The sequence below is a fragment of the Molothrus ater genome, chromosome 16 (genome assembly GCF_012460135.2).
Source record: "Molothrus ater isolate BHLD 08-10-18 breed brown headed cowbird chromosome 16, BPBGC_Mater_1.1, whole genome shotgun sequence".
NCBI classification, from domain to species: Eukaryota; Metazoa; Chordata; class Aves; order Passeriformes; family Icteridae; genus Molothrus; species Molothrus ater.
Window position 1 is genome coordinate 5688956 of NC_050493.2, and position 26827 is coordinate 5715782.

General features: G+C 39.9%; 1 protein-coding gene across 1 annotated transcript; it reads right to left on the bottom strand.

Moving 5' to 3' along the window:
• On the bottom strand, positions 1 to 26686 carry DNAAF5 (dynein axonemal assembly factor 5). Its single transcript, XM_036392803.2, has 13 exons — positions 26148 to 26686; positions 25382 to 25566; positions 24228 to 24352; positions 23680 to 23795; positions 19517 to 19749; positions 16882 to 17094; positions 14635 to 14778; positions 10622 to 10790; positions 7833 to 7980; positions 4244 to 4394; positions 2722 to 2878; positions 1387 to 1578; positions 1 to 891 (listed from the first exon to the last, which is right to left on the bottom strand). Exons 1-13 carry the CDS (start codon positions 26683 to 26685, stop codon positions 752 to 754), a joined length of 2511 nt encoding a protein of 836 aa, XP_036248696.1. The 5' UTR covers position 26686; the 3' UTR covers positions 1 to 751.
• Positions 26687 to 26827: the final 141 nt, after the last annotated feature.

Consider the following 26827-nt stretch of genomic DNA (forward strand, 5'->3'; position numbering starts at 1 on the left):
TTTAACCTAAAGTCACAGAATTTAATTTCAAAACAATATGCAAACAAATGTTGCTTGCTTTCCAAGGCACAGTGGTGTAAACATAAAAACTGCAAATGACATATATTTAGTACAAAAATATAAATTGTTAATCTAAATGACAAAACAGCACATTTTTCCCTGTATAAACCTTAATTTAAAAAATTCAGCTTTACTCAGTCATGAAATGTAATACAATAAAAATAAAAACTATTCTTTTAGTGCTACCTATTTCCCTATTATATCAGCATAAATATGAATATTCAAAACATTGTACTCTTTGCTGCATTATGAAAGAGAAGTCTGGCTGGTTTTTTTCCCTAATAAAACTGGTCACCACATACCTGACTGTGAAGTGTGATTTTATCCAGTTTGAAAAGCTTTTTGAAAGACTGAATCCTTGCTGTATTACATTAGTAACTCTGACATTAAATTATTACATTGTCAAATAAGCTAAAAATTAAATTCCTGGAAAAACATTTCTTCTTTAAACCTTGTATCTGAAAAAGCAATGCAAAGTGAATTAAAACATTGTTTTATTGCTAGGAAATACAAAGAACTGTTCAAACAGCAAAGAACATTGAATTGTGCTAATTTCACTTTCAAATGAACCAACAGTGAATTTACAAAGAAAAAACAATGTATTTCCAGCTCAGCCTTTCTTCAGCAAACAAAAATAATCCAAGTCATACAGAATTCACATCAGTTTCCTACACAGAATCTCAGCAGTGATTCATAAAGCTGATTCCTTGGCTGACTGAATGTGATGCAGCAGCTGATTACAATAGACTGGTGTTTGATGCTTGTGTACAACCCCTTCAATTTCTCTCACCAGCAGATCTGGATATAAAAGGCTTCCTTCCTTTAAAACTTCTGTAAGGCAAAAATAATGTTTTATAAATCAGTAGCTACTTTGTGTTTCTCTACCCAAGTTCCCTCAAAGGAGCTGAAAGCAAACCAGGAAATTGTTCTACAAGTGATGCAGGGATGACAACACAATTCCTCCCTCCCCCATCTGTTGAGGTCTGTATTTTGATATTTATGTTCTTCAGCACAGGCTGCTACACTAATAAATTCCAGAGAGCTCCTCCTGCAGGCTGGGATATGGTCACACCCTGCAGTGCCCCATATCCTGTTTACCATCCCTAAAGTCTCTGGAGGTTCAGCTGCCCTGCTACCTCCCCTGGGGAACACTGGGCAAAGCATTCATTCTGCATACACGTAAAAGGTCAGAGCTCATCCACTGAAACCCAAAGGAAAGCTCCAGCCTGGCAGGGTTATCCTCTACCTGTATGTGCTGCCCTCATGAACACTCAAAATGATGATTTAAAAAACATTGTTAAAAATATACATGACTGAAATTCTTACCTAGGACTGCTTTTTGGAGATTTTCATCTGGGTCATCAAGATGTACCAAGAGCTCTTGGTAGAGAAACTCCACATGATTTTCCATTGAGGATTTCACATCACTGTCCTTTAAGCACTTAAACCAATTAGCCAAGGTGTGAGCAGCTGCCAGGCGCACCTCACCCGAGGCATCGTCCAGACGCTTCAACACCTCTGAAAAGGACCAAGAACCAAAATGCTCTGGCAACACTGCAGTTGGCTTTTGCATTTGAAAAAACAAATGTTTTCTGTCAACATTCATATTATTGTTGTATTTCTGATGTATTTTTCTATTGTGAGCATAATAAATAGATGTACACACTGATCCTAAAATCTCCTCATTCATTGTTGTTGGATAATGTTGTCCAAATATTAATAAAAGGCATATACAGAAGTATTTAATTAATTGAACATTATCTAGCACTTCTTCTAACAAGGAACTATGGATGTCTATTTATGCATTACTGAACTACAGAGTTAAAGTACTTCTACGTTTAATAAAGCACAGCATTTCTATTAATTTGATATTAATTAGATTATTAAATAATAATAATTAAATTATTAAATTAAATATTACTGTTTCAGTGAATTACTGCACGGCAGACTATGTGAATATGCAAGATGCAAAGACATATATACTTTGAGAATTATCTGATCATGTATTTCTCCAAAATAAAAAGATTTCTAGTGTGCCATGTCAGAAAAAATATCAGTTGCTAAGATGCTGAGTTGGGGAAAGCCAAATTTATTTGTCTGTATAAGAACATAAAACCTGGCTCAAAGCATAGTCTGTACTTCTGAATAATAGTTTAGCACTTCAACTCCATCCTAAGAGGCATTACAGCTCCTAGCTCTAATTGGCAATACAAAACTCTAGATTAGTTTTCTTTGGTTTTTTTTTTTTTTAGATAAAAACCCAACCCACTACCTATTCAGGTCTATTTATGGTACAGTGAAATGGTTTGCTCTTGGCTCTCAAACACAGCACGGAGAACAATGTGACTTCCATTTATACACTGCAGTACTGTTCTGCTCTCACTATACTTAGCACATTATTTCACATAGTCCAAACTCTGAAGCAATGCAGATGAGCTGCTGGCAAGCCCTGCACAAACCAAAGTATTGAGTGAAGTTCCACCTAGTGGTCAGATGGATAATGACGCTGGGAATACTGCTCGGTTCTGCCAAACCCTTAAAAGTCAAATAAACTGTGGCATTTGGGTAAAAAAAGCAAATGTCAACATTGCAATCTTGATTAAAGCACACAAACAAACCAACAATGCCCTCACCCCAAGTCTACTAAACCTTTACACATACCTGTGTAAGTGTTCTTAAATTTATCTGCATCAAACTGCCTCCCACAGACTTTCAGAAAAACATCAACAATACGACAAGCCATCAGTCGAGTAATTTTAGAGTCTTCATCCATGGAAGCAATAATTTGGGGCATCAGCTCATCTTTCACTCTTAAGATCTATAGTTAATAGGAAAAGCATTAAAAAAATATGCTTAGTGTTACAGCATTTACCATTAGCTGTGCCAGATACTTGTTTGCTTAGTTAAAAAATTGCTATAAATGTTACCCTGAAAATCCCTGAAGTTAAAGAGCTCTAATTTTGCCTCTCCCTTAGCTTGGAAAATGAAAATCCACCAGTCAATCACCCAGCTCATGAGCACTCAGTATACAAGCAGATGAGTTTTATGTAACTCATATGTATGTTCAAGCTTGTAAAAGCTTTAAAACTTACTCGCCTTTTAAAAAACAACCCAAAAACCCAAATAGTGGCGGCTCGGGCGAGGCGGAGCGAGCGTTCCGCACAGGGAGCAGCAGATGGCGCCCCGAGCCCAACGGGACGCGCCGGCCCGGGGGCGCTGGCAGGCTCGGAATCGGAGTTAATTCCGAGTGTTTCACATCAGCCATCAATGAGAAATAGGCATTAAGGCATCGATTCAGAGAAAAATGTTCAGCTAGAACAGCAGCTTCTGATATCAACGTTTCTGTATATGTGAACTCAACCAGTTATGTGTGTTTAAGCACTTTGCTCAGTTAAGGTCTGTTATAAAGACAATAAAGACTGTGAACATTTAATAACATTTAAATTAAATTTATGTTTTAAAAAATGACCTTGTATTTAACATATTTCCAGTGCATAACTTCCAAATGCTAATTTTGTTAGCAAAGGACCTTCAAAAACACCCCCAGATTCAATTAATCCTTTCTCAGGGATGGGTAACAACTCTTCAAGTGGTAGCACTCCAGTCTCTATTCACATTCTTCATGTGCCTTTCAAGTCCTCCTGTCCTTTCTCAGAATCTTTAGATGGTTTTTTTATTTTCTCTAAATGGACCTGTGGGCTCCAAGGCAACCACACAACTTGTCTTTGCCACGTGACAGCACAGCTTGTCCTGGCTGGCTCCAGTGCTGCTGCACAGGCTCTGCTGCGGGGCCAGTAATGTCCAGCACCCAGATTGTTGTGTTCACAGCACCCAGATTGTTGTGTTCACAGTGGTCAGTACCTCGGGCTACAGAATTGATTAACTGTTAAAAAAAAATATCTACAAAATTTGATGCTACTCAGTTTTACATCTCAGCATTTTGCTGGCCTCAGATTTCTTATCAGGATGGCATCATCCCTCAACAAACAAACAAACAAACAAATAAACAAACTAGTGATTGTTTCAGTCATTAACATTCAATTACAATTAATGAATTTTATTATGAAGACTGTATGTCCTTCTGAAAATATTATTTACCCTAAGGATTTATTCTTTTTTCCCCCCTTGCATTTATTTAGTTTTCCTGCCTAAGATTTCAAAGGATGAGAAAGAGAGATTTTACCTCTTTTGGTGAAAGCATTTCACAGTGGATGAGAGCCCAAAGGCACAATACAGCTGTAGCACGGATGGCAGCTGCTGTTCTTCCAGCATGCCACTGCAGATTAGGAGCCAGGATGTCTTTTATCACAGTCTCAAGGTAGCTAGGGAACAGCCTGAAGCCAAAAATAAGAAAGCAAAATAAAGGTTCATGAGAAAGTGATAAAGAGACTGACAGGATGTAAGAGAGAATTTTCTGTCATAGAAACATAGGCAGAAAAGGGGGAAAAAAAAGACTCTGTAAAAAAATAAATAACATCATCTAAGGCAATGTTATTGTAATGTATGTGATAAGCTTTTCACAACTTTTTCTAGATAATGTTTAAACAAATACCTAACATTCATAGAAAGGAGAGGCTAGACTTTCTCCCACTTCAGGCAATGACCATGACTCAGTGTTATCTTGGTAAACTTCTTACCTTCTCTGTGTCTCACCTTCCCTGTCTTGGAGATAACACCCTGTGCAGAGCTGTGAGGATTCATTAATATCTGTGAGGCCCTTTGAGACTGGCCAGGGAAAAGTATTTATAACGTGAAAAGTATGAATGCTATTGATGACACTGATACAGCTGGGAGCCTACACAGAATATTTCAGCTCTCTCTTGGCTCAGAAACTTGTCTCCCCCAAAGATGAGAGGTCTGTAGGATTTTCTGATGGTGCCAGTCCCCCATACTAGGGTTTTTTATTACAAACACATAAATCTGTGATGTTTTTGCTGATGCTTTTTCCTTCTCCTCCATTCAATGGGTTGTTATAATGCTAAAAGTTGCTGTGAGAGTCAGCAATTACAATAGGCAGGATTCCCTCACACTCGTTTAGTTACAGCTCAATCTCAAATCAAGAGGAAAAAAAAATACAGATCTTACAAGTTAATTAATATTTTGCTGCATCAAAGAGACATTAGAGGCTGGCTGTGGCTGGTAACTGAGGCTCAGGTTATCCACTATGCCTGTGCCTTAGAGAGCAGCTGGCAGTGTGCAAGCAGACTGAACCTCCCCTGACTGTCCCTCTGAGCTCTGTTCAAAGTGCAGCCCCTGAGAGCCCAACAGCACTTCCCCACCCTGCTGCTCAATACAAAGGGAACAAGCTCTTGTTGACTTTTCTGAGAGTCCCACACTGCCAGGGTGAATGAGTGGCCCCTTTAGTGATGTGCCAAGACACAGGAGGAACATAACAGGTCCATGTTAACAACTAATGATTACCAGGGAGTGCTTTAAAAAGAATCCATGCTGCAGGTAGTCCCTGTTATCCAGGTATTACCTGACTAAAGCACAAGCAGCTGCACTGCCAGGCCTCAGCTATGTGCTGACACACACCTGCAACACTATGGAAATAGATACACCTGGCTGCTGCTTCCCCTTGGCAAGGGAGCCCTTGGGCTCTGAAGAAGTCAGAGATCCATCCACTGCTGCTTCTTGTCAGCAGATGGCACTTAAGTAATAACAAGGAATCTGACATCCCATTAGACACATCTAAATCTGTAAAACCCTTTAGATGTGGTAGTTTAAACACATTTTTAAGCATTAATAATTTCCTGTTAAAAAAGTTGTTGGAAAAAAAGTAAAACTAATGATCAACATCATTCCAAATCTCCTTTCAGCTCCAAAGCTAAAAGCAGCTCTGTGCTGTCTGTGCTATCTGATCAGTAGCTGCTTCTGTTTTTAATAAAACTTTCTGTTAAACTGCAGTGAGAAAACAATCTGTCAAAACACAAAGGTAAATTCCATCAGCATTGTGTTAACCATGGTGCTGTGCTATTTGTGAGAATGTTTGTTCTAGTGCCTTGAAGCAGAATCAGTAAAGCAATATCTGGCAATTATCTGACTCAGTCATGTCCGACTCAAACACAATTAGGTGACCACACAACTGTGTTTAGCATAATAACCAAAAGCCTTCCCATCCAAACTCTGAGAACCATTTCAAGGAGCTAAACAAATTACTGACAGCAGTGAATGTGACAGTGCAACTGGAACTTACTACTGCTCCCCAACACCATCTTTCATAACCATTAACATTTCATTTTTGCTGTTGCTGATGCAATTAAATGCTCCTTCTTTCCATTTTCAGATCTTATTGCTGTAAATCTGTGTAACTTAATTCTAAAAGTCAGCAATTTCCAGGAAAGGACATACTCTGTCTGTGCTGTTTGTATTTAGAATTGATACTTCATTCTCAGCTGGATACAAGAGCACTAAAATGTGATCTGCAGAGACATCAATACCCTGCTCTTATGAAGATGTTTCAAAGCAGAGCTTGGGTTTCCATTAAAATTTGTTTTATGAACTTGCATACTTAAACTTTCATTCCGTATTAATTATTTTTTATACATTTTTGTTTGGCATTGGTTCCTTTTCTGCTTTTATGACACTGCTGCATTTTGCCTTATAAGTCTTGGGGTTTTCTGTGTATGCTTTTGTTGTTTCTTTTTTTAAAATGTAACATCTTAAACCCAGATAATTTGAAACAAAATTGAATTGGCTTTTACAAATCAAAACCTCCAGAAATGTTTTGCAAACAATGCTTCAAACACAAAACCTCCACATGTTACCTCCTATATGCAAACATGTGCTGTGTCCATGGTAAGAAGGATCAAAACTTCAGAGGCATTTAGCTGCTTCCACTGCTTTTGAGTCTTGAAGATAAACCTACTGGTAAAATTCATGGTTTTGCTTTTGTTGTCAGAGCACAGAGCCTCATCATGAGCTGGGCTGGACCATCCTTCATACAAGGGTCTGTGACCCTCCCTGGATGTGTCTCATCCTGACAAAGGCCATTCACTCACACTGCCCTGAGCAAAACAGCTTCCATCATGCTGTCTGCAGAGCTGGGGTGCTGTGTGGCCATACTCACTGAATTACTTTGCAACGTTCTTCTGTTTTTTGCACACTGATAATTTCCCTTTCCTGAGAATATTAATGAAGCTGGCAGCTCATTGGATAGGGTTTCTTGGTTCCAAGGGCTTTGCATTCTCAGTTAAATGATACAAACTGGTTTAAAACAAATAGTCAGATCCTGGAACACTTCAAACAGGTTTCAAGGTGCTTTTCTTTTTTTCTGGATTGTGAGATATCTAGATTAATCTTATAACTATCACTCAGTTACATGATTATTTAAACAAGTACTGACTACTGTTTTTACAGTATTTAAACAAGTAACATCCCCCTCCATAATTTTTTTCCTAAGAATCTCCCTTTTAGCTTTCAAAAAGTATTCTTTTCAACCACAGCTCTTCATTTTCTTTTTGAAAACTATCCAGATCTGCATGACATTCCTTTTAATTTCCAGTAATGGCACAGGGTAGGAAGACTACAGTGGAGGAAGCCAAGACTTCAATTTATTTATATATATTTTTTAATTACTGCACTCTACCCTCCTAATCATTATTAAAAATTACAGCAAGAAAAATAGGCTGTAGAAGATGGTGGGAAAGTCTTTCTTCTTCCAGCCATGCTCACATGGAGATGGTTATAGGGCTTAAATAACTCCCAAGGTCATTATTTCTTAGTGCCACTGGAGTTTTCAAATAGCTGTGTGAAATCAGAGCTCCACTTACCCCTGAGAATTGATGGTCTCACTTGCTTTCTGCAACAACTGGGATAAAACAGTGAAGAGCTTTAACCGCATCTGGGGATCTCTGTTTGGCTGCAGACACGTCCTCAGAACCTGAACAAAGTCATCCAGAGCTTCACCTATGACAGCACCTAGCAAACAAACACAGAAGGCTTTTTTCAGAATACTAGTAAGTTCTACTTACATGTTTCATATGTGGGTGCATTAAGGTTTCTAATACAAGTGGTGTTAGGACAGTCCTTAGCCTCCCACTCTTGCATGGCAGCTGTTGAGGGATCCATGTGACACCGCACTGGTGGTGCACAAATCCCCAGGGTAACTCCCCACAGGCTCAGGTACCCCAGTTTTGGCCAAGGCAGCCTGAAGATCAGTTCCCCATGGCTCATTTAGTCAGCCTGGCATGGCTGTACCACTTTGGCCACAGGAGCTGTGGCTGCCCCATCCCTGGAAGTGTCCAAAGCCAGGTTGGATGGAGCTCGGAGCAACCTGGGATAGTGGAAGGTGCTCCTGCCCATGACAGGGAGTTGAAACTTGATGGTCTTTAAGGCTTCTTCCAACCCAAATCATTCCATCATTTCATGACTCTGGAATGGATCTATCCATGACACCCCAGACCATCAGTACCAGAGGCATTTTGGCTGGAGGATTAATGCTGCTCCCTTGTAACTCTGCAAGTCTGAGGCTATGCACAAAGCTTTGGTTTTCTTAAACTTAATGAAAAACTACACTGGATCTGGCATGACCCTCACACCTCTGGACACAGCAGCATTAGCTACACTTTCTTCTTTCAAGTTTTTCCACATGCAGCATTTGAGATGTTCATGACTCCCAGAGGCATAGGAAAGGGCCTGTTTGAAAGGATCAGCTTCAAAACTTGGATAATACAATTACTGCAGCAGCATTCCTTCTCCCTGTTGAAATGCTTATTTTCAGCTTATAAGACAATCCAAAATATGATGTATTTTAGAAGCTACTTGAAATAAAAATATCTTCTAAATTAACTCTTTAGTTTGTTAATATTTTCACACCCTGTGATAAATTTAAACAATAAACAAACAAACAAAACTCTAAGCTGTTATCCCAACATTTTAAGAAGTTCCTTTCCCACAAGTGAGGGAAATTTGTGCCTTTCTCCTTGATAATGACTAACATCTGCCTGCTTTTAAAGAGGAAGAGTCCATAAGACCGTACACACGCAAGCTTCTTGCTGTAGAATGCTCTTTCTGCTCTATTTTTGCAATAAACGACTTTCCTTTAGGAACTTCTTCAGCTTTGCATCCTTAAGATGCACATTCCATCCAACTCCACAAACTCAGAAAACCCTTCCAGAGGAGACACAACAGTGGTATTCATGATGACAAGAATATTCCTCACACATGGGATGGACAGATTGAAGTATTCAAGATTTTCCAAAACAAGCTCAATAGCATTTAATAATATCTGGAAATTCAATGTTTAAAATAATAATGAAAAAACCCCAAATTTCACTGTCTAGACTGAAGCAATACAGGGTGTTGAACTGCAGTTTGCTAAATGTCTGTGCCAACAAATAGGTCTTTATTTTCACAGCATTTATTCAAGATACATTGCTTCATGTGAGTTCTGAGACATTCACAAGATACTACTACTACATCAAACTGATAACAGCAAATTCAACAGATGGAAAATAAACAAAATAAACTACATTGCTAATTTCAGCTTAAGCATACGCTCATGAAAAACAGTAAAAACCTCAAAATATGAATTGAGTAAAGCTGATTAAATTGATTAAAAACAACATTATGTGTGGGAATGAAAAGAAAGAAAAAAAAATAGCTCTAGGAGCTGCTGTGTCAGACAGAAAACACAGACAATAGCATATTACCAGTGTTGGGTGCAAGCCAAAATGTTTGCCCAGACATTTGATGATTTATTTAGCATTAAGGAAAACAGAGACAACTGTCTAGAAGTCCCTCAGTCATGGAAATGGGAGCACAAATATACAGAAAAGCTGGCCTCTCAAATCTCACACTGAAGTAACTTTTTGTTCTTTTCACAGATGAAAACCAAAAAAAGTACTTATGCTGGGTGCTGCACAAACCAACAAGTGGGTGCTTCACATAGGTTTGATGAGGGTTTCTTTGAGATTCAAAGATTAAATGCTGAAGATATATTCCTTTAAAATATACCTGTGCAGCAGCCACAGTGATACTTCATGAAGTGACTGTCCCCATCCCCCTTACAACCAACAGAAAGGAAAAAAACAAATAAACAGAACTTTTAATAATCTTAAAATGGGTGTCTAGGTGGGAAACACTGCCTGTCCCCATGTCCCTTGCTGCAGATGCCAGCTGGGGACTGTGGCAGAGGAGTGCTCACTGTGTAGGACTGAAGGAGTGTGAGATGTACACCAGAGTGTGTCACTCACCTCTGCACAGCCGAGCCACCGTGAGGAACTGTTTGTTACAGAGAGGTGCTGTCCTCTGAAAGACTTGTGAATAGATGGGATAAAAAGATGGATTTTTGGACAGAAGCTACATCAATTTGTCTCCACTTAATCCTCACTTATTTCATTCATATAGGAAAATGAAGTGCATTTTCCTTAAGTGCTTTTAGCATTCTCCCTGCAGCCATGCAATCTTTGGGAATATGAGCTGCTTCAACATTTCTTTTATTTTCCATCATGTTCTTGTGAAGGTTCTGAATGTTACACTGTTCATTACAAAACACAAGCTGTCTGCAGGCTGTGGAAATCCTGACTGGATATCTTTTTTAGAACTAAATAAGTTGTACCTGAATGGGTTGTGATGACCTCGAACTGCAACACTTCTGGGGAATAGCAGCTCCACCCTTCACAGGACACTGCAAGCCACTCCAGCAGCTGAATTATGTGCTGCTTGTAGAGACTATGAAAACTTTCCAATTGCTGCACTGCAGCTAAGGAAGACATTGTTTTCTCCACCTGTTAGAACAGAGACAGGACACTTAACTGAAATCATTAAAAAACCCTCAAACGTTTAAAACTCATTCTGTAAGAAAAGAAGAGACGTGGGAAGATTTTCATAGCTTCTATTAAACAATCAAGGCTGATATTTAATGTCTGTCTATTCTACATCCATTAACTTTTATTTGAAGTGAAACATTTGTCCTGATTTCAAAATGAAATCATCAAGAACACAGCAACCTAACAGCAAAATGAGAGAGTCTCTAACCTATGTGCAGACCTATCCAAAAACTAACCACATCATAAAAAAGGCTCTTAGTGGTTTTAAAGATGTAGTGATTTTTCTCCTTAATTTAAGAATGCTTTAAAACATAAAGACAGGGGGAATTTCTCACAATCCCAAGCCATGATAGCTTCCAGAAAGCATTGCTGTTGAAGGTAAGAGAAAACATGGAATTTCCCCTCTTCCCTTTCTCCCCTCAATTTTAGTTATGAAAGATGCTCTCTCTTTGTAGTAGCTGGGCAGGCTCATTTTGAAATTCTCAACTTCTGTTGCTTAGGAGTACCAAAACTCACTGTTACATCAGAAATACCTTCTTCATGTTTAGAGTTAAGACTATCCTATGAGACATGCAAATAAAACATGTACAAATGAAACATGTAAGAAGAACTACTAAATGAATTCCAGACATGAGCATGCTTGGCAAGGATGCCTATAGATCTTCCTAATCACTTGCAGCAGATGTGTTTCAAAGCAAATGAAAATTTGCTTTTACAGTTCCTGAAGGCTCCTACCAGAAGTATAAAACTTCTCCAAGGAAGAGATTAAAAGCATGCTGGAAGCAGGATCTGTAGCCTTGGTGATTTCAGTAGACTGTGAATCAAGAATGGGGAGCAAGGCCCTGTTGGGAACCTCACTAAGGAATAACAAGTGCTGCCAGCAGGGCCAGTTCCAGCAGGGAAAGATGAGTGCAGTGCTGGCAGTGACATCATTTGACTCCAAGTGCTGCAGTAGAACTACAAATTGTACTCATATTTTTAATATTTTTAAGCTGAACTCAACCACACAAGTTAGCTCAAACATGTCTAGGACCTTTAGACTCTTCCAGACTAATCACTTGCCAGACAAAGATGTTTTTATGGAAGTACCAGATGTGGAGAAAATAAATGAGAATTCGAAGAAAAAAATAAATAAATCAGGATTTGCTAAGGACAAAGGTTACTCTTAAAGCAGGTTTGCCTGCCTCAAGCACAGTAGATTTCTCCTTTATGGAAGCATTCTGCCAGACAGCCAAAACAACTCAGATAAATGAATATTTTACATATAAGTTACTTGTAAATTAATTGTAACATTAAACAGAATGCGTCAGGACAGAAATTATTCCTCATTTTTAGTCCCATCAAAACACATAACACACAAGATTGTTTTCCATTGAACAAGAGATACAAAATAATTCATTGTTCACATATGATTTAAAGTAAATTTTGTAGTTTCAAGAATGCAATTAAAAACAAAAAAGAGAGAATAAATTAAATATGCCAGCAGGCTGATGCATGTTTTCTCATTAAGCAGTGTCTCACAGTTAAATAAAAATTAAGGTGATTTTTCTTTCCTCTATTTGAAAGCTAACAAGTTTAATGACACCAGATTTTCCTGCTAATAATCAGTGTGCTGAAAGAAGAGCCAGGATAGCACAGGGCACTGCTAATGAAACAAAACCTTATTTTTAGGTTACCACTTAAATCCCTGGCAGGCTCAAATCAGACTCCACCAACTGATACAGCTTCAGTCTTATGGGGCTGTGGCCCACCCTGCTCCTTGTGCCTCTGCTGGGCTCAGCTCATGCTCTTGGTCCATTCCCTCAGCCCCCAGCAACCACAAACACGATGGACACAAAGCCAAAAATCAGGCCAGGCCTGAGTGTTCACCACCAGGTCACAGCAGTTTCTGTCTCCAGTATCTCACTGGTCTTCTGTCCCCTTACAATAAAGCCTCTAAGTTCTATAATGCAAATTTTTGAATAATTTATGTTTATACTCAATATCTTTTGAGTCTGAATACAGATTTCTTTTCTGAACAAAAAATTCATGCTTGTACAGCAGCTGTGATACTTTTGTTCTACATGTTCCTAAGCTATTTTAACAGGGACTTCTTGCCTACTCCAAGCTCACTTTGAAGATTTGGAATAATCAGTAACTGGAGAAAAAAATAAAATTCAAGCCATATTTGTCTTTTTGACAATTTTGAAATATTGCAATTATGTAATCTCACTGCCAGATTTTGTATGTGTCTAGCTGAAAGAAAGGCTAATGAGAAAAAGGATTCTCATCCAAAGTACTGTCAACTTAAAAAATCATCTGGAACTGCAGGAACATCTTAAACCTTTAATAATCTCAGGAGATTAAGTTTTCCATTTATGAAAATCAGGATTTATCTCCATGAAACTGCTTTCTTAATAGGAGTATGAAATTGTAAGGTTTTAAATGGACATTGCTGACTTTATAGACCACTGCAGGGATAAACAGGCAAGATACCACAAAACATTCCAGATCCATCTGTCTAAGGCTGATTTTTTGTTTCAAAAAAACCCCCAAGCAAACAAACAAAACCTCCAAATCCCACTCCCATAAGACAGATCATCATCCCACCCCTCTTTGACCTGCAAAGTCTTTTCAGTACTTGTTTCAAGCTTTGTTCCACTTTATTTCTTCCTGAAGAGCTCTCTGAGCTCTCCTTGGAGGCAGCCTGTCAGCTCTGGGGCCATAAATACTGATCCTCCACAGGCCTTTGGAACACCATGCCTGGGAGCAAGAGCAAAGGAAGCAGAATAGCCACTGCACTTAAGGTGTGTGTTTGAAAAAAGACAACTGGGAGAGGTCATAATTGTACTGCATGAGGATGGCTTGTTGATTTATATGATATTTAGCTCCAGGAAGAAAGAGGAAGAGAAAAATAAGGGGGTGAGATAATGCTGAGCCAAAAAGCTCATCTATTATCTGGGCATGTACAGCTGTGCTTGATTTTAAAGCATTCCTGTGACATTCAAACTTTTGTTTCTTGTGGGGAGGTAAAAAGGTCAACTACTGTAAAATCAGTCTGATATTTAGCTAAAGATGAAAAAATCACTATGAAACCATCACATTTTTAAGGCCAGTAGTACTCTTGACCTCTAAGTGAATTGTTCTTTAACAGTCAAAATAAATGTCAGTTTTCTCCTGCATATAACCAAACATTCCCAGTGACTTATATCCACTAAAAGGTAAACATCAACAGTTCAACCAGCACCACCAGCATGCCCAAGGCTTTGCAGGATCTAGTACAAACATAAAATCTTGGACACTTCTTGTTCTGAAACTTTACCTAAATGTGCACAGGTGGTTAACACCCACCCAAAAAAAGTGCTCTACTAGGCCCATGGCTGCCCCCATCCACCTCCAGGATTCCCATGCTCCAGTAATGCACCTCAAGCCATCTATTTTGAAACCTAACCTAAGCACACTTACAGAAACAGAAAATTATAGTTGTAACTGCAGCTACAGACCCATACTTGATGCTTCTGATCACAAAATAAAACTGAATTCCAGGGCCTTTTCTGGAACCAGAATGTATTTTAACTCTATGAGCTTTTAATCAAAGTTATGAAAAAACATAAGTCTTCAGGCTCTGCTGTCCTAAACTGTTAACCCAACTCCAGATTTAGTTCTGGTACTAACCATGTACAGTCTGTACTGTCAGAGATGCACAATCTCAGACCAGCCACAAATAATCCCCACAAATAATTATGGCTCTGTTTCCACAAAGTGTCTTATCAACATGAAAAGACAAGAACACAACAAAATATTAAACCAGCTCATAGTTTACCTTTTCTTTAAGGTCCTGAGAAGATGGTGTTGCCATTATGGTCACCAAAACTTTCATTAGCTGCAAGCTAATTTCTTTGCAGTCTTCTTGGCACACTTCAATCAATGCTTGTACACAATAAAGCAGCTGCTCCATATAAAAGACCTATTTATTAACAAAAGCATGTATTTATTATGTTCTCTTAGCAAATATAAGGTTTTCTTTAAAGGAGAGATATGGGAAATGATAGTAATTATCACTGTATAATCCCTTACATTGGTAACATATTGGTAATTTCATGTTAGTTCTTCTAATTACCATATTGTATGTTTTACAGAATACAATATAATCTTCCTCTCACACTGTTTGTTTGTGTTTACCTTGTCCTGTTAACAAAATAAATGACCCTGCTCTTAATCACACAATGGTTCCACTGGTGAATGGTGAATAAAAACATCAAAGCATTTTGGAGTGCTTGCTGATAGTACTTTCTCTTTCTCAAGTGCAATTTGTTAATTAATAACATATTTGTTACAACTCTTTGAAATGTTATTCCATGTTTGACTGTCTTGGATGAACAATGATAGCTAAATACATAAACCAAAAAAAAACCTGAGCCTTTGCTTTTATCTCAGCCAATTTATCTCATTTGATGCCATATCATTCATGTTATCTTGATCCAACTGATACCAGTTCAAGTCAATACTGTTGTCAGCTAGTTTGCCATGACTTCTATGATAAAGTGCATCAGATATCCATGAAGCTGTCAGGGAACAGAAGGGGCCATTGTTACAAATTTACTCCCAAAAAATAAATCGAGTCTAGGAATAGGTTAGCCATAAGTGTTATTAATCTCATGGACATGGTCAATCCTTAGCTAAACAGTGTCTGTGCAGCATTCACTGGCTAAAATAGAGAGAGATTGTTTTCCAAGACTAAAGGCTGGAACAATTCTGCCAAACTTTCAGCTGCAGATGGATCTGACTCCTGGAGCCAATGCCAAATGGAAGTGGTAAGCCTAAACCTCACAGCAATTTTGCAGCTATACCTCAGGGAATTGTTATTTGAACAAGCAGGTTATGGTGCTTCCACTTATATGAGCTCCTAATCATCACAGGCTTCATGGAGATTAAGGTTAATTCCTGCATCACTGGTACATATTCCATTAGGGAAGAAACCTAATGAGGGAAGAACTTGAAATGTATTTCTTACAATTGGCTGAGAAAGACAATTAGGCCTGATTCAGTCTGCACACATGAATAACTGTTTTAAGGGAAGCCTACATCTGACATGAAGTCAGAGCTCCTCAAGGCACAGCACTGGCCCTTTTTTGGTCATGTTAACAGCAGAGGTCTTACAAACTCCTGGTGGAATGAAAGCCAGGATTTCATTTGTGGGGAAAACTACAGGGATTCCTCTTGTGCATCTCTAACAGATCTATTTCTGCATTTGAACACGGGAAGGAAAAAAATACTGCAGGTTAAAAAACATCCATTCCATGTTTAAGAGAATCTCTCATCTCCTTATATAGCAATTGGTGAACATTCTTCAAATGCTAAAATAAACATGGTAAAAATGGTCTTTGGGCTCAGCTATTACCTTGGAAGTAAATTTCTAATTGATAAAGATCTTACTTCTAGACTTTCACCTAAAGAGAAGAAACCAAGCCCAAAAGTTTGCAAAACATGCTCCTAAATATAAAGTGCTGGCACCTGCCTTTTGAAATGGAAATAAGAATGGAAAACAAAAATCAGATGACATTAAGAGGGTATCTTGGGAAACCTGACATGACAATTACAATAGACTATAAAAAATTTTCAGTGATTTTTACTGATGAGGATTGAAATTCATGATCTTGTTTGGATTGTGAACACAAGGAATTTCAAACCATGGATTAAACTCTGCCTCAGGACCAGCCAGGGCAGTCCTTTGTTAGTACAGTACTTACTAAACAGCTGCTTCTCTCCCTGCCTTGCTTCTTCATTTTCTTACCACTATATGAAGTCTTTTAGAGCAGCTCTCAAACCTGAACCTACATCTGCTAAGAGGATGGACTGTTGGTAAATCTTTGAAAGCAGCAGTTCTGCCCAGGAGACCACAACATGGCCAGGAAGAATGGGAAGCTCCTGTTTTGTCTCGGACACACGTCCGCAACTGTATCCCAAGACAGGTGTGCAAGGGAGGGATAGGAATGGGAGCATTTAGGGAAAATAAGTGTAAAACTAGTTTGGTCATGTATCCTGCTGTGTGTTTTTCAGCCTTCCTTACCTCCTCAGAGCGCTGACAGACTCCAGCCTGTGACAGTGTGTTGCCAAGCTGGGCCACATGAGGCTGTAGGATTTCTTTTGGGCTGCCTCGAATCACTGCAGCCAGAACCATCACACAGGAGGCTTTGGGTGTCTGCTCAAAGGCTGGGGTGATTAATTTCAAAGACACCTTAGGGCTGACAAACGTTCCAATCAGTTCTGCTGCTTTCACGCTCTGAAAAAAGAATAGGAATAACTTGAGGATATTCCTGAAAACACAAAGACTGTTCAAGGTATCATGGCTTTTTTCTTTTATGATTCTAGCTGTTATTTTAAATGCTTCAGTAGTTGCCTTGTAGGCCTTTTCCACTTGCTCAGTAATGATTAGATGCATGAAGAAATTTTCTTGACATGTTCAGTAAGCACATAATAAGGCATTGCAAGCAGCCTTCTCCACAGCAGGCAAACTTCCATGAGAAAGCAGAGCACAGAAACAAAGTGTACAACTTCACTGTAATAAAGTTTCTAATTTAGAGTAACCAGATGTTGCACATTTACTGGTTTAGCACTTTGTCCCTCAAATGCTGCTCTGAGGCTTGCCCTTAATGCATCACCCCTCGTTGTTAAAAACTGATTTAAAACTAACTACAAAAAAAGGAAGGAGGAATTTTTTGTTACTGTACTGTACCTTGAAGCTGACATTACAGATCAGGTTAAGTGTGGAAGGAATGCCAGGGGCGAACTGCCCACTGCTTTCCATCTTACTTCTTCAACTGAAAGGCCTAAATGACTGTGTACTCCCCATGACAGTGACAGCCTTTGATCCCATTCCTGCCTTGCAGATGTATCAGGATGTTGTATTCCACATGAAATACCACCACACCAGGGCTTACTGCCTGACTGACGCCCAAAGTTTACAATCATGTGCATGAATAAAGAAACCATCAACTACTGCAGCACTACCTGTGCAACAGGAACACTTCTTCCAGTCTCACAGATTTCATGGTTGGGTCGTTTCCCCTAAGATGAAAGCTTTCTCTATCATTTATAGTCTAGTGATTTAGCTATGACTTTTTTTTTTTCTTTTTACCAAATTAATAAGAGAATCATGCCAGTTTTTTTAGTCTCAATAGAAGCACATAGTAATAAGTTCCACAGTTGAAATCTGCACTATATAGAGCTGGTTTTTTTTCACAAAGATAGGACTGAAAGGAGTCGTAACATCCTCTGTGTAGATGTGAACTCCATTCTCCTCCATATTTGCCACAGAGAAGGAAAAAGACTCTTGATGCTCTGAAAACTGGACAATACAATTAAAGAGTTCAAAAATATGATTTCATACATTTGTACTGATCGATTTACTCTCTTCAATAGGAGGAAAATGGAAAGGGTCTCATTTGCTATTACTAGACTGGAGAAAGACAAGGACATTCTCCAAGCTGGTGGCTGCTCTGCAATGGGTTCCTACAGTGACAAACCAGAGGAGGCTCTCTCAGTACCCTGGGAAGCTGCATCACTAAGAGATAAAAGGCATCCCAAACCAGAAGTTGCTGACTCTTATGTTTGGCACAAGGAAAAGTACAATTAAATACTGAAATCATCTCCTAACCAGGAATAAATCTCTTGGAAGCACCTGTGAGAAGATTAGTGGTGGAATTCCAAGAAAGAGACAAGTATGACCAATAAAAGGCAAGGGACAGCTATGTGCTGCTTGAACACATATTTTGAATTTAGATTTATAGCAATAAGCACTTGATAGGAAATTTGACAGGACAGCAGGGCTACATGGCCTTATTGTCCTAATTATTTATGTTTTCTTTTAGCCCAGCTGAGAGCAGAAACCTAAAGAAGAGCCTGATTTAGGGTTGGACTATTTGCATCCAGTTAGCAGAACACATTCTTCCAATTTCCCAAAGCAATAAAATTTGTGACTTTAGAGTAAGCTACGTAGATATATTTTTGTTATACACATGTTCTCTTCCTTGAGTAGAAACAGGAACAGAAGATTTTATCTTAAAATTTTAAAAAGCATTTGTACCACCTGTCTTTCTTTTGCTAAAATTATCTCATGTCTTCAACTGCATCTGTTTTACTGGTTTGTTGATCAAAGTGTTGAAAGAATCAACTGTTAGTAAGAATCAAACTAATTATTCCTCACAACCCCCCCTTCCCCACATTTTCCAAGAATTAAGTCAAAGATTCAAACACTGAATATGGGTATCACATGGAATAAACATTCCTCAATATATGGTCGGATTATGGAGCAGGGGGAGGTAAGTGAAATTAACTTGAAAGGGCATGACCTGCACATTTTTCACATTGAATTTGTTGCCCCAAGGCTTTTACACTTTAATCCACTGCTTATAATTTTCAGAGAGATTATTATCAATGCTTCATGGGGTTGGCATACAAACTAAACAGTATTTAAATAACTTTACTGTTGGTCTTCATATCAGTAATAGAGGAATACATTTATTTTAACAGATTAGTGAAGTATAATGTGCACATGTTTTTAACATCCATATAAACCTGAGCCTGATCCTTCAGTCCTGGGCAATTCCCAGTGACCTAAGGTAAAGTCAACCTTCAGAAGACAGACTGAAGACTATAAAGTCTTTATTCAGTGTACAACAGCTACTTTAACAGATCAAACTTACATTTTTAACCACTTCACTTTCTTCATCTGAGCATGCTTGGTACAAAGTTCTCAGCAGTAGCTCCATGTGTTGGGTGATGTGATCCTCTGCATGCAGCAGTAATGTGTACAGCAGCTGGGATGCTTTGATTCTTGTGCTTCCAAGCCAGTCTGTGATATCATGACAGAGACCTGGGAGAATTTTGGAGAGGTTTCTCGACACAAGTTCCCGACAACCCAGTCCTGGCTGAGTCTCTAGAAAAAACAAAAACAACCCAAAAAGAAATATCAAAGGAAAAGCCAATGCATAACAATCTCAGAAAAGTTTAAAAGCTGCAAGGTAAGAGCTCTGGGTGTCTGCTTCAGCATAGAGCAAAATACTCCAAATGCTGCTGAGGAATTTACCTGTGCAAGTTGCATTACCTTGCAATATATACTGCAGAATTAAAATTGCAGAATTAAATATTGCAGAATTAAAACTCCACACAGCTCTTTGAATATTTATGTATTTATTATTGAATGGTGATTTAGATTTTATGTCTTAAAATGTTTAGAGAAAGAGAACTGAAATGAATGTGTGCCTTTACCCACTTTGGAAAACACAGCTTAATAATTCCCTTTCAATTTTGATAACAACACAAATCCCATGAAAAATAAACTGAAACACATAAAGAGAATAAAGACCTTTGCATGCAAATGCTGAGTTCAATATAATTTGGAGGAGGAAAGAAGGTAGAAGACACAAACAGTACAGAAGACATGAGCTGCAGTAAAACAGACAATGTCAATTGTGCCCTCTAAAGGAAAAGGTTAAAAGTGTATCTGGCAAATTGAAGGCAGAGAGGGCACGAACTATGGCTTGTACAGATGCTGTGTCATAGATCAGGCCAAATTGACAGTGTTTTAAAAATCACAGCTATTATATAATCTCCTTGCTAAGGCTTTTCCAGGAGAAGCAGCTCACTAAAGTGCCTCTTCAGTGTTTCAAAAATGGAATAATACATTTAAAATGATGATACACGAGTTGGGGGGGATGTTTGGTTTTTTTTTTCTTAAGACTAAAATTAATTTGTAATGACTTTGTGGAAAGTGAGTTTTTGTGGCTTGATTTGTCTTTTGATTTCAAAAAGAACTCAAAAGTGTAACAAATATATATTCCCTGCCTCAACAAAGAATGCAGATTTCTAGAGAACTAACAAACTTACTTTTCCCAACAAATGCCTACTGTACTGTCTTGGTAATCAAATTTACCTGTTAGTTAATTCATAAATCACTGAGATTCAGAAGAGCAACTTGACCAATATCACAAGCATCTAACAAATGTCCTGTTCTGTACTTTACAGATAAAGCTGTGACAGCCCTTTCCAAAAAACATCAATAAACTTCTTTAGAGATTTTTTTCCTACAGTCTATTTTCTTTTCTTAACACTGTATGTGTTCATACAAACAAAATCTGAAAAGTTGTTCTTTGATAAGCAAGATTTCATAATTGCCACTCACAATGTTCACATGCTGTTTTAAGAAAGAGACATCATTCATTATGAGGTGTCAAAATACACTGAATGTGTGAGTGCATTTTTTATTTCTGATACAGAGTTCTGTAAATGCTCAGGAAGAAAATGACTGAGCTGTCTCTTGACAGTTCCCTGCACTGGCCTGTGCAACTACAAATGCTAAAAGGAAAACTGACTAAAGTAAATGGTCTGAGGATACAAGAGGCTTATAAATACCACTGAAATACCTAACTAGGGAAAAAAATAAAATTCAAGCATCAGGACATGAATTGCTGCTTCTTTTGTCAATGGAGGAAACATTTTGGATTACGAAAGCTGACAATGAGTAGCAAAAGGTCAAATAAAGAAATCAACTTGAGACAGCAAATACACACTGGCATCCTATTGAACCTGAGGCAGAATTTTGTTTGAAGAATTTGGCCCATTCTTTATCAGCAATTCCTTCATTTCAGATGTTCAAATGCAGGCATTTATCCCTGTAGCTACTCCTGTCAAAGACTTCCCTGCTATAAACTGTCTGCACCTGTATCCTGAGGCAATGAGTGCTGGGGCTCAGTGCAGGCTGTGCAGTGCCTGATGACACCAGGTCTCCCTCTGCTCCCCTCTGACCTGTAGGATCTGTCACTGGGAGATCAAAGCAGGGCTTCTGGGGCAGCTCCATTAGTCTGACAGCTGGACAAAGCTACTTAAGTAAAATGTACTACAGACTCACAGTTGGAAAAAAAAAATATTCCACTAAATTCACAAAAAATGGCAACAAAATACTAAAGTACCCCAACACAAACCCCCCTCCTAATAAAAGAAACCAACAAAATGTTCTTGGAGAGCAAAGAGAAGGGACACAGATAATAACAATCATCCATACAGAAGCTGTGGTAGGACACCACATAAGGTACATTAGTGTCTCTGCTAAAGTTCTGTGTCTGAAGGATTAAGCAGACAGTCATCCTTTCCTCTGACTTTTCTTCTATTTGTCACATCAAGCCTGACTGTTAATAAGACATACAACTTGGAAGTAAAGATAAACAAGAAATGATACCTTAAAGTCACCATTAACTTGGGACTCAAGTCCAAAATTATCAGGCCATTTCTTTAAAATATTCTTTAGTATGTGCACACATATATAAATATACCCATATATGTCACATTCAAGCCCTAACTGCATCATTCTGTCAAGAAATATGCATGAAAATTCAATTTCATGTGGGGCTGGAATGTTGCCCAAATACATGAAGCATATTTATTGTGCTAAGGAGATTATTTAGGAGATCACATATCATTTAATTATGAAGTAATTGGTAGATGTCACTTTCTAAAAAGCCCCATCACAACAGCTTACACACACAGACCCCAACACACACCCTGACAAAACTAACCAAGGTAACCCCATCAGCTGTACAAATGGTAATCACTGTTCCAAGACAATGAAATTAAACCTTTTATGACCTTCACTATATCATGGTCATTGCAAAGTAAGTGAGTGGAGCTTAGACACTCAACTTCATCACTTTGTGTCTGTTAAAAGATTCTCTGACTGCCAGGAGGAGACATACGTTTCTGCCATGACTAGTGGAAGTTCTTTAGCATTTCCAAACCCCTGAGGTAAAATTATACAGAAAATAAGGAGGAAAGAAAAAAGATTGGGAAGGATGACAGATCAACTTGCCTGCCTTCAAAGCTAAACAGTTCTGTCAAACCAGTCACCATTATGAAGTGCTTCCCCTTTCATTGAAGCATTACTGAGTAAAACAACTTTAAAGAAAAAAAAGAAGTGTAATTCAAAGAAGAAAGATCTCCGGAACCCACTGTCATGGAAAGGATTTTGCTGCTGGGTATTCTGTGATGTGATTGTCATGTAGGCACAAGTCAAGCATGAACCTGTTCTTTCACACCAAAAGAGTTTTTGTTCAGTTAAATATGAGTATAGAAATCAATAAATGAGCCAGTTAAACTGTCTCTTCCCCCAACTCCCATATGCATATTTTTAAACATTAACTTTGTGAATCCAAGACAGGAAACAAGCTTCAAGCTACTGCAAACACAATGTTTGAAAGCCACCTATAAATCATATGGTACTAAAAAGTAAACTACCCATTCTGCATTTCTTGGGGCTTTTGTGTATAATAAAGGAAATTACTCTGTTCCCACATTCTTCATGTGCACTGGCAGATTTTAGGTAGCATCCCAGTGTCTCACAGAGAAGTCTGAAATAATTTCATTGCAAATTTTTCTTCAGCACCAATTATATGGATCATTAATGCTGTGACCTGCACTCATTACTCAAGGACTTAGCTCATGGGTTCTTTTCTCCTGCCTTTCTTTCCAGTCATTTCTGTGCCCATTGTGCACCTGGCTGCTGGTAGATGTAGAACTTACTGCTATTTCTGCACCACTGCTTTACCTTTTTTTTAGCATAGGCAGCCTCATTTACTTTCTCCAAAATGAATTTTTGTATTAACAAAAAAAAAAAAGAATGAGGTGACTGAACAATCACTTTTTAAAATTTAAATTTAATAATTTAATAATTTATATATATTTTATACGTGCTACCTCTCTACATTAATATTACATATTGTAATGAATATTACACATCCTGCTCTGCTGTCAGTACTGCACTGCAGCTCTTGGAGATTACTCACAAAGCAAAAACCACTTTCAGCACAACATTTACCTCCTTTGGGATAATGAGATGGTGAAACACTAAAATCCATCTTATCCTTCAAATCTTCTTCATTCTCCTTCTCCCATTGCAAGCCTATCTTCTCCCAGTAGGTCCAAGCCAGTTTCCTAGATATAAAATAAGAGTTTTATACCACCATGCCCCCAAAGAAAAACACTTTAAAATGTGACTTCTGGAAAAACTGACTACTTGAATTCAGCTGGAAGGATAGGAAGCATTCCTGCCACTTAACCTAGGCACATTAAGTTGAGAATTTATATTTCTTTTCTACTCAGTGGACAGAGGCCTCTTCTCCCAAGGGATACTTCTGTCTCTATTCACCCTGTTTTGTCTCTCTCACATTTAATTGAATGTACCATGAAAGGACAGTATAACAAAAGTTGCTGAAGATAATGCTAATGTTTTCAGTCTAAGAAAAAACAAACTAACTAACAAACAGAAGTGGGGGTTTTGTCCTCCATGCAAGACATCTGTGAGCTTAGCAACACTTCTTTGACATCTATGTAAGGGGGGAAAAAAGGACTAAATGTTCCACATACGTATTTTCAGGAATTTCATCACTAAAGCTGCCAAGTAACAGAGGGATCAGCTTGTGAAAATATGAGTATCTGTCTCGTAGGTGCAACAACCATTCTCCAATGACAGCTGTTACAGCGTGCCGTACCTGCAGGGAGACAAAAAAACTATTTTAAACGTGACAGAATAACAGAAATATAATAAAAAAATATTTACTTTCTGTATATAGGACATGCTGAAGCACATCAATACACTCAGAAGAAATTACAGGAACCCAGCATTTCCTCACTTGCAGGAAGCAGCTTGAGGAACACACAAGGAATCACATTCTCATTTTTCTCTCTGGCTTAGTCTTAGACTGTTTGCTGCACAAAAGCACAGCTCTGAGAGGAAGACAAGACACAGACCTAACTCAGAAAACTACAATCTCATGGTTAATTCCTTCCTGAGAATTTAAGAAATATACATTTCTCTGGAATTTGTGGTTTTCCAAGCACATCTCCAGAAGAAAATTTTCTCTGTTCACTACAAAGGAAAGATTAATTTTAAAATTACTGCTTCAGTTGCATCTTAGGGACCCATACCATGTTTGCTAAGCAGCTGAACAAAACAGAGAATGAAGGGCCAGGGAGATGTGACGGAGAATTAAAGACAGAATGGAAGGCACCCATTAGAACAAAATCCTCACCACCCAGCTGAACTGGACAGCAGTCTCCAGCACTGGTTTGGGACAGATTACAACTGATAGAGGCTGGGTGGGACATTGTCCTGGCTTCAGCTGGGACAGAGCTCATCTCAGCAGCTGGTAGGGTGCTATTTTTGGATTTTTTGTGAGAACAATGCTGATAACACACTGATGTTCACTTGATGCTAAGCACAGTTTACCCTAAGTCAAGGACTTTTGGGTGTCTCAAGCTCTGCTAGTGAGGAGCTGCACAAACAGCTGAGGGAGCACTGCCAGGAGAGGTGACACGAGCTGGGAGTGAGCAAGGGGCTGCGTGGTCCTCAATCCCATCTGGGATTAAACCATGATAGATGTATTTACAGATCTCAGCTGAATGCAAGACAGCTGAAAACGGGGGAAGCAGGGGGAGAAAAACCAAGAAACCCACACCATGGGGATGGGTTTTAAACAGATTTAAAATAAATGCCAAGAAAAGGAGGAAGAAAAGCACACCTTGGGAATCTCATCAAATAACCTCTGGGCCAGATGAGACAGGACATCATCCACAGACTTTCCATTCCCAAACTGTATCACTGCTCCAGTAGCCTGAATCACATCAACACGAACTCTGTAGTGTTGGTGGGAAATGGTTTGCATTAGGGGTTTTATCAGAGACTCTGACTGCATATGGAAGTGCTCTGTTAGGGCAGAAAGACAGAAACATCAGCCATGTGAGCTCCCACCATGGGCAGGATCCCTGTCCATGGCAGAGGGCTGGAACTAGCTGATCTTTAAGGTCCCTTCAAACCCAAACCACTCTCTGATTCTATGTAGCATGGATATATCCATGACACCAGGCAGTTGTTGGGACCAGCAGTATGAGACGATTTTGGATAGACTAATGCACTTGGGGGGGGGCTTAATGCTGTTCCCTAATTCTTTTTCTTTCTCTACGTGGGTGACAGACCTGGAGCAACACGATTTCTGTACCACTGTGAACAGCAGCCTGAGTAATGTGGCCGTGTTTCCGTAGCAGTAACTTTAACTTTATACAGTATCAGAGCTGAACGCTGCCCACAAACCCTCCCCAAGCCCCTCCTGCTGCTACTACCCACACCGAACAGCTCAGCCTGCACCCCTGGCATGGTTTTTCTCCATCAGACCCTGCAGAGCACACCTGTGAGGGTGTGTGCGACCCCTCCTCTCTCTCCTGCCTGCATCCCCGTGCCCTCCTCACCCCCATCACGCCGCCCCAGCGCTGCCCGTCCTTCATCCGCACCTGGCATGGCCCTGGCGCAGGCCACGGCACAGGCGCAGCTCTCCCGCCTGACCTCGGCATAGTGGTCGAGCAGGGTGGCCTGGAGGACGCGGGCGATGTCGCCGAGGTAGGGGGCCATGGAGGCGCCGCAGCGCTGCAGCAGCAGGCCCAGCAGCTGCACCAGGCCGAGCCGCAGCTCCTCGCTGGGCTCCGCGCCCTGCGGCGGGCACAGCCGCTGCGCCAGGGCCGGCAGCAGCACGGGCAGCGCCTCGCAGGGCCGCTCGCCCTGGCTGAGCCCGTGGCGGAGCAGCTGCAGGGCGAGCTCCCGGCACCGCTCCGCCGCATCCCCCGCCAGGCAGCGCGACAGCGGCCGCAGCAGCCGCGCCGCGAACACCTCCTGCAGCACCGCGCCCGGCACCGGCCGGCCCTGCAGCTGGGCGCGGATGTCCTCCAGCGCCCGCAGCCGCGCCGCCCGGCCGCAGTCGGGCTGCTGCAGGAGGCTGAGGGGCCGGGACAGAGCCTGCGACAGCTCGGCCGCCGCCTCGGCCGTCGCCGCCATGATCCCGGCACCGGGGCGGCCGCGTCGCCAGGGACGCGCGGGGCGTTTGCGACGGAGGGAGCGCGCTGCTTTACGGCCGTGCCCGGCAGTGCGGGAACAGCGCGGGGAGAGGGACAGGGACTGAGGGGGACGGGGACAGGGA

Coding starts and splice junctions, on each gene's coding strand:
- DNAAF5 (XM_036392803.2), bottom strand. CDS start 26,685: ATGGCGGCGACGGCCGAGGCGGCGGCCGAGCTGTCGCAGGCTCTGTCC. Junction 2,879..4,243: donor AAATGCTTTCACCAAAAGAG/GTAAAATCTCTC, acceptor TATTAACTATAG/ATCTTAAGAGTGAAAGATGA. Junction 1,579..2,721: donor ATTTAAGAACACTTACACAG/GTATGTGTAAAG, acceptor GGTCCTTTTCAG/AGGTGTTGAAGCGTCTGGAC.